Here is an 8,530-nt window from a genome sequence, read left to right as displayed (position 1 = left end):
GTTTTCAACATCTAACCAGCTGACGTTTTAATGGTTACTTTGTTCTTTAAATTTCCAAACTGAACATAAAATGTAACATTTAGTTTTGAAATTTCATGTCAAATTATCATTTCAACTTTGTAATGATAAATGTATTTTACTAACTTAAACATATATTTTATCTCTAAACATTTAATACTTTTCTCTCTTTATCATTATTATCACTCCTGCTATTTTCTTAATATAACTGCACATTTTCTATTTGCTCATGTAAAGCTGAGGAGCCAAAGAATGTCATTATGGGTAAACGTGGCTACACGGTTTATCTGCACATGACAATAAAACTTGACACTCTCATACTTGCTGTGTAATAGTTTCATGTAAGAAAAGACAGAAACTGCGTCCTTTTGTAAAATTACTTCCATTCTGTGAACATTGTGATCTCGATCCATCTCATTCCCACCGAGTACGATCCTGTTTTGTGAAACACCTGCCTCAGGCCACCGAGCCCATTCTCTCCTTCCTCGCGAGATTTCATTCGCTTCCTGTTTTTGCAAATGTGTTAAGCAGCCGCTGATATTAAAGAGACCAAAGGAACACCCGTGGTTATGATTTCAGCCTAGTTACTGCTGTTTACGTCTCATTTCAATTAATGTCGCAATTCCTCCTGCGTGACACGTCCGCCTCGGTTTGTGGATGCCTTACATGCGAGTGACAGGATCCGCTGTGACTCAGTGAGATAAAACAGAGTCTACATTAACTATAACCATCAGTGAAGGCAAACGTCAAAAACCAAAGAAACGAGCGACAGAAAATGAGAATCATGACAGAGAGCAGCGTGAAGCGTTCAGTCTGAAGCCATTTCTGAGAGACAGGTGAAGCTTTCTGGCATTACAATAACTGAGCAGCTCATGTCAAACCGAAATTCATCAAAAGTGGTTTTAGTCTTGTGCTGTAATCAGGGGAAAGGTACATTTGTCCCTAACGTGACAAGAATCCATCTAGTTTCTGTTTTGTCTTTAGCCGATTAAAACATCTTGAGGGGAACTGAATATTTCTCTCTGCTCAGAAACCCGTTTTTATGCCTTCTGTATACAAACAGAAGAAAACAACATCTAAAGTCATTCTCTTCTGTCTCATTGTCATGTGTAAATCTGAAAATTTAAATACCTATAGTGCCAAAAACATTGGACAGGTGTGCCACTGCAGAGCACTGATGCACTCTGCTTACTGTTGTTCAGCATCTAAGTACTCTTTTAAAGAATCCCCACAAGAGCGTCATCAAAACTTTTTTCTGGAAAAATCAGAAACAGGTGTGTCCCAGAGCACACGGAAAACACCGGACAGCTCCGGCCTACATGCTGTCAAAGTTTAATCTAGTCTTAAAGTTTCTGAATGTGTCTGATCTCTCGACGCTTCTCACGGTTACAGATCAGGTTCTGGGTCAAACTGATATTGCTCCTTCACTTGGACCGTCACACAGATATCACCCACTCTGAGAATTCAGTCTAGACATTACTCTGTTTCATGCCCCGACTTTTCCCTCTTAAATCCGAACTTTGTGCATCAGAGCATGGGGAATTTTCCCCGTTTCACCAGATCCTACACTTGCTGCAGGACAGGTAGTTTTAACATGAATCCCCAGACAGTGCGCCCATAAAGGCAGAGCACCGTTAGAGCAGGGTGTGTCTCTGCTGGTGATACCTGAAACAGCAGCCGGTTTCATTTCACAGCTGTTATTAGCAGCTTCCGTTTATGCAGATTAACGTGATTTTCTGCCAGCTGTGTTGCGTCCTCAGAGTCACTAATAAAAACCTCCATCACCTCCACCCGGCCGTTCAAAGGATGTGGGAGGTTTTTTCTACTTTAAGCTAACTGCGCATGTCTGCAAAAACCCCAAAACGAGAACAAACAGAAACAGTACACGTCTCTCTCCATCACCTGGTGATGCGTTCACGACCACGAGGCTAGCTTGGCGTTTTCTGACAGTCGGTTTAACCTCGTATTCATGTCACGACTCCGTTCAGCACAGTCTGTTTTCGGCTCACTGTACAACTTTAAGTTACTACTCCCCTCCCGGATGGCAGCGGTCCCCGTTACTCAGCCAGGTAAAAGTCCGTTAGGAGAAATGTAAATAAACATCTGTGCACACATCCTTTCATCACACGCCAAACAAGCAAACGTTGAGAAAAAAACAGTTTAAACAGACACACACCAGAGGACCCGACACCCACTACGCAGCGTTATGAGTGCAACAAGTGCAGATAACGGACTTTAAAAGCCTAATTAGCATCTGGAAATAACCGGTAAAATCAAACAGCTGGATCTTTAAACCTTCACTCGGAGTCTGGACGCGTATTTCCCAACTTTATCGATAATTTCAGCACATCATTCTTCAATTAACTCTATCGCGACCCCTACTTTTGTATTTGTTTTGGAAAAATATTATTTTTAGCGTCCTGGTGAGCCGCTAGTTAGCCAGCCGTTAGCTGTAGCAGCTAGCCGCTGAAGGCTAACACAAACGCCGGGGTCCACTGACAGTTACCTTGGATTTTGAGCAGGTGACGGACCGCAGGGCTCCGAAGAAGATGGGCAGGAGCGCCATGAAGACCAGGCTGCCGTACGCCAGAGCAGTGCCCTCCGGGGAGGCCACGAATTTGGCCGTGGCGTTGAGCGCCTCGGTCCCGTTGGAGTCCGTGGCGTTCAGGGCGTCCAGGACGGCCGATGCGGCGGCCTCCGAAGCAGAGGCCGGGATTTGTTCAGCCTCAGACATTGTTCTTCACACACAGAGAGGCTTCGGGGTCTGTTGAGGCTGTGGCGTTAACTGACAGGCGGATAGAAGTGGAAGCTGAAGCGGGGAGTCTGTCATTCATCTACCGCTGTGCTGCTGGAGTCCTGATAAGGCCACGTTTCCTAAAGCAGTGAGCGGAGAGCAGGCAGGAAGAGGAGGGCTCAGCCTGCTGCTGTTTCCGGGGACACTGACAAGCCGTGCACGGCAAAAGAGGAGGTACCACGGGAGTAAAAAAAAAGCAGGTTGTCACCATCTCTTTGTTCTGCTTTCAAAGCTATCAGACGCATATATTATCTATGTATACATAGATAATATATGCATATTCTGAGAAGCCACTAGATACAAACAGCAAGAAAACATAAATGAATATATTGCACACAAATAGCAGGCTATCTATATTAATGCAACTGAATTGTAAAACAACGACAACCCCCCAAAAAAGTTTTTAAAAAGCGCGAGCAATGGGATTTTTTTTACAGTAATAATGAAAGTTTGTGATGCACGAAGTGTGTTGTGCTTGCAGAATGACGACACGCACAAGCACCAGATGCTTATTTTTACTGTTCCCTCATTCACAAAGAGTCGTCGCAAGGAAATGATCAGTGGGTGGATCGATTCAAATATCAGCGGTAACCTTAACAACGCTGGGATCGATCACCTAAGTCCACTAAGTTGCTCCCGTATCAGAGAGGAGACAGGTCTGTGCAAACACCGCTCCTCTGCTGCAGGAACACTTTGCTCCGCCACCGCATTCCTCCTGTGCTGTTCAGTAGTTCCACAGTCACGTGACTCAGTGGGCCAACATCAAGCAGGGCTGGCTCAGTGGTTGAGAAGGGGCGGAGCAAAGTGTGACAGCATGAGAGGAGCGGTGTTTACATGCTTCCTTTCTGATGACCGAGAGCAAAGTATTGAACTTACAGCAGAGAAGCAAAGTCCAGCATTGATCCTGTAATAATATCAATATCCAACTACCAGCCTCTGTATATTTTATATATTTTATTTTATTTTTAACTCTAATTTGTAAAATATGTATATGTACACACACACACACACACGTAGATATACATATTAAGTATACACATTCAGTAATGTGCATACACTCTTATATCGTACATATATTTATTCATATAATTCTCAGATTTAGCCATTCCTATATTTTGCTTGTTCTTATGTTATTGTATTTTTGCACACCTCTGTTGCTTGTGAAGCTCGCACACAACAATTTCACTCACATGTACTGTACCAGTGTACCTGCACAGGTGATGTGACAAAAGTGATTTGATTTTAACACTATCATTGATCCAATGCTGATATCAACACTGATATTGATACTATCAGTGTTTGGATCGATCCCCCGAGCCCAAAGCACTGATCTATGCAGGCTGCAGTCAGGAAAAAGTGAAGAGTGCTGGAAAGGTATTATGCCATGACACTCACTAATCTCATTGATGCTCAGGAGATTAAGGAGTGTTATAAAAATAAAATGTCTCCATAATCCCAATCAACAGATTAGTTTTGTGATTAAGTGAATTTCAGACTGACGTTCTTTCACTGATATACAAATAATCAAAGGTGATAGGATCAGCAAATCAATTTGAAATACATCCTTAAAAACTTTGTGGTGGATGAAGTGTTTTCTTACTGCAGTATGAAGAAATGCAGGATAAGACGCGTTCTGCTCAGTTTTAATTCCAATTCACAACAACAGTCGCTTCAAGGTAAAAACAGGAGAGAACGTTCAACACCTGTCTGCTGTCATCGGGAGGAAAAATGACAGACCGATGATTTTTTTGAAACCCTTTAACTCATTTAGTAATCGATCCATCCCTGTGGTGTTTTCAGGTGAACCTGTATCAATGCAGGCAGCTCGTCCCAAAATAACAACATCTTAAGAATGTTTTTTAAATTTTATTTTACTATTAAAAAAAAAACTTTACTGAATTTTATAAAACTCTCAAACAATGAAAATCTTAACATTTTCAGAGGAATTCTAAATATTTACATCAGTTTCTGTACAGACCCGAGGGGGACACATCAAGAAAAAGATGGAAGGAAGAAGAAAACAAAGAACTCCTGAAAAATAAAATCAGATTACATTTTCACCTCATAACAAACAAGACTGTTGGATGCACTTTTGTCTTGATGCAAAAACCTTAATTTAAAATATTTTAAAATCAGCACCAAAAACCCTGAAAGTCTCATATTTGAATTTTTGTTTTAAAATTTTACACATTCTGTTCCTGGAGCTGCCTCGCTGCTCAGTCACTTCACTTTGGTCTAAGAGCAGTAGAGCTGGGACTATAAAATAAACCCGTGTTAAAAGAACGGACAGCGCCGAGTGATCCTGGCACAGCTAGAAGGTGAACTGGTTTTGTAATAAAAAAAGACAAACGAGTATAGAAAGCATTCAGAGCCTGGGATGATCACAGGGCAGAGAGGAAGGACCAGAGGATCACAGAGGCACTTATTAGGCTCAGGAGGGGCGTGGCCTGAAGGAAGAGGGCGGAGCTCTTTAATACCACTTCCACTGGGTAATGGTCGCTCAGCTGCACCACCTGGCAGACAGAAGCAATGGAAGTCAGAGTCAGACATCATCAAACAGTGTTTACATCGGCTGTTTTAACAGGACACACAGGAAAAGGTGACCGATATTTAAGGTGTCCTGGCAAACCCGGCCTGAGAATGAGGATAAAAGCCGATCACTTAAAAATGACATTTATTTTTTTAAAAAGGAGGAAGAAATCCAAAACTATGTTGTGCAGCTTTCTATATTTTGGATTTAAATATTTTTCAGATGCTGTATTATTATAGATAAAGCTACCCAGCAACAGATCAGTGCTTACAATATTAAAGTAGTATACACATTCATTATTCCACATGTATCAATTAATCTTACGGATCAGTATTTATGATCAAATAATATAATTTCTACATAATGAGTGGCCACTTTATTAGGTATACCTAGCAAAGTGTTGAGCTGCTTGTTAACACAGATGTGATCAGTCACACGGCAGCAGCTCAAACAGAGCATCAGGATGAGCAAGGAAGGGGATTTAAGTGACGTTGAAACCTGCTGTGGTTGTTGGTGCCAGACGGACTGGTCTGAATATTTCAGAATGGTAAATACACCGGTTCTTAAATAGGCTTTTCTGCTCAGAGTACTCAAAGCTGACGTAGTGGAATTTTCCCACACAAACATCTGTTTACAGAGAATGATCTGAATGCACATGACATGAAACCTTGAAGCAGATGTGTTACAGCACACTCTTGTCAGCTAAAAACAGGAAAAACATCAGACTCCTTTATCATGCAGTGTATCCGTTTGAGGGCTCAGGCTTCGCACGTACTCTCATTACAGCTCAAGAAACTACTGATGTGCCATCAGTAGTCCTAAAATACACAAATTACTCATAACTTTAAAATAAACATGTAGATAAATTGAACCCACTAAGATGATCTAATTTATCAAACTTCCTTTTCAGACGTGTACCAAATTATTGCAAATCCAAATGATTCAGAGTTAAATTTTCTATGTTTGATATGATAAGACTTTTACAGACCGTTAATGAGTAAACAAACTGTCTATGTCTGCACACTAGAGGGCGCTGCAGAGGATTCTTAAATATCAATTTCATGCTTTCAGACATAATGCCGTACCAAAAAAAAATATGTCAAGAAGACTACAAGCAGCCAAATGTCAGCATAATCAGCAGATGATCATAACCCACACTGAAGACAGACAGCAGTGTTTGTCCCGCTGGGCAGGAACTATAACTATAAAGACTGTAACAAACTCTGACGCTTCCAAATGCTTCAGGAAGGCTGTGATTGTGTTTTATTAGACCTATTAAATGTGACCAGTATATATGTGGCGTCATGTGATCAGTTACCTCGCTCCTGGACATTTTGAACTCCGCTCCGAGATCAAAGACTTTTGCAGAGAATGGCTTGATTGCCCTCAGGAAGGGTTCTCCATGCACAACAATCCTACACACACACACACACACACACACACACAAAATTAAATGCAAGAACATAAAACTCCTCATCCACACATGAACCTTTAAAGTTAGATTAATAACAATAAGATTAACTGTAGCTGACATCCAGCAGGTAACTCTCTACATTCACCAGCTGTTATATGTTAATCCACAGTTTTGTCAGCACACACCTGTCGTATGCACAGCTGGTCGCGTCGGTGACAGTGGTGTCCTCTCGGTTTCTGATCAGCCAGGAGAACTCCGACTTCATGAACAGCCGTATGTTTTTCCTGTCACTTCGTTTCACATACGCACAGCTGGCATGGAAATCTCCCAGGAACATCACATTCTACACACACAACAAAGCGAGTGAGTCAGCCTCCAAAGAATCCCACAGTAAAACTTCACCAGTTTTTAAAATCCTGCTGTGAAGGCCAGTGCTGCCCCTCAGCCTCCAAGCAGATGCACCTGTGGTTTCAATCTGAAACTCCTACATCGCCTTGTTCTCAAGTTATCACATTCACAAACTCGCGTGTTCGTCCTGCCCGGTGGGGTGATGACAATACACCATTTACAGCCCAGGGGTAAAAATGTTTACATTTAAAAGACATGCATAAATGCTTTTAGTCTCTATAAATATCTGCATCTTGATGAAGTCAGTGCTTCTATTTATTTTTATATTTCCAAGTTAAAGCTTGCTGATAAACCTGACATCTTCTGTCTAAATATGGACACTTTTGCCTGCAAATAAATTATCCAACAACACTGCAGATGGTAAAGTGCTGATACCGAGGCTTCAAAATCCTGAGTGCAGAGTCAGGCTATGGTTTCAAAGTCAGTGGTTTTTGACTTTTGTGTATAAAGTGACCTTGGATTCCTTGAAAGGCTCTGTGAATAAAGTCATTTTCCATTTTAAAGCAGACCTTTACAAACACAGATTATGTGAAAATCAGAACAAAGTTCTCTGTCACATCTGTTCTGATAAGCCTGTTATTAGATGAGTTTTCGCACCGTGTTGTTCCATTTCTTGCTGACTTCCACAAAGACGTCGTAAAGCTTGTTGATCTCCTGGACGGCCTTGCTGGGCTCACTGTGGAGAGGGACCAAGATAAACTCCCCGATCGCTGCCGGGTGGAAAGAGAAAAGGAAAAACAAGAAGAGAAAGAAACAAAAGAGAAGAATGAAGGGCACCGTTTTAGTTTAAAATCTGAAACTAAGAAGAAAAGCATTCAAAATGTTTTCTTATGCACTAACATGCATTCTTGCTTTGGAAGCGAACCACAAAAGGCTCTCTGACAAACGACTGCTGGCTCCTGTACTGGTATTGACCCGTCACGTTCACCGTCTGCATCCTGTTTGGAGAAGAAAAGATTAAATGCTGTTTAATCATTGGTACGAGCAGCATGTGACCCCTGGTTAATCTAATTTTTGTTCAGCCCCTCCTTCATGACGATTAAGTGGCAGGGTGAAAGTGACGGCGAGGTCACGCTTTATCCAAAGCTGGACAATTTTAAATGTTGCATTTGATTAATGTACTTTAACAATAGCTGTGAAGCACAGACGCTCGTCTACACTTTACAGTTCAAATCAGCAAGAGAGCGCCGAATCACAGTTGGTGTTCACGTACTGCAAACAATCTTGTAGCCGACAAGCAACAAACACCAGAGCAGCAGGATGAAGCCAACACAGAGAGGTCTTTTTCCAGTCCTGGACCACAGCCGGTAGCGGTTTTTGATACGGGCGACACGGGTGGCTGCCCGGGGCGGGATCGTGGTGGGGG

General features: G+C 42.0%; 2 protein-coding genes across 6 annotated transcripts in view; both read right to left on the bottom strand.

The window, feature by feature from the left end:
* Positions 1-3,192, bottom strand: part of hm13 (histocompatibility (minor) 13) — a 14,764-nt gene extending 11,572 nt beyond the window's left edge. Inside the window, exon 1 of one of the 4 annotated variants that reach the window (XM_005748207.1) lies at positions 2,525-3,192. In XM_005748207.1, the coding sequence (XP_005748264.1) occupies positions 2,525-2,752 (228 nt within the window). In that variant the 5' untranslated portion in view covers positions 2,753-3,192. The remainder of the gene's footprint in view (positions 1-2,524) is intronic. The other 3 variants (XM_005748208.1, XM_005748209.2, XM_005748210.1) reach the window with 3 other exon arrangements.
* Positions 3,193-4,545: 1,353 nt separating this feature from the next.
* LOC102214663 (deoxyribonuclease-1-like) overlaps positions 4,546-8,530 on the bottom strand; it is a 17,780-nt gene continuing 13,795 nt past the window's right edge. For both annotated transcript variants that reach the window (XM_005748205.1, XM_005748206.1), the window contains 5 exons: positions 8,005-8,102; positions 7,762-7,874; positions 6,942-7,099; positions 6,661-6,757; positions 4,546-5,325 (listed from right to left, as the gene is read on the bottom strand). In XM_005748205.1, the coding sequence (XP_005748262.1) occupies positions 5,194-5,325; positions 6,661-6,757; positions 6,942-7,099; positions 7,762-7,874; positions 8,005-8,102 (598 nt within the window). In that variant the 3' untranslated portion in view covers positions 4,546-5,193. The remainder of the gene's footprint in view (positions 5,326-6,660; positions 6,758-6,941; positions 7,100-7,761; positions 7,875-8,004; positions 8,103-8,530) is intronic.

The sequence above is a fragment of the Pundamilia nyererei genome, unplaced genomic scaffold, assembly GCF_000239375.1.
Source record: "Pundamilia nyererei isolate P.nyererei 1_Seehausen unplaced genomic scaffold, PunNye1.0 scaffold00216, whole genome shotgun sequence".
Taxonomy (NCBI): domain Eukaryota; kingdom Metazoa; phylum Chordata; class Actinopteri; order Cichliformes; family Cichlidae; genus Pundamilia; species Pundamilia nyererei.
This window is presented reverse-complemented; position numbering and strand designations above follow the sequence as displayed.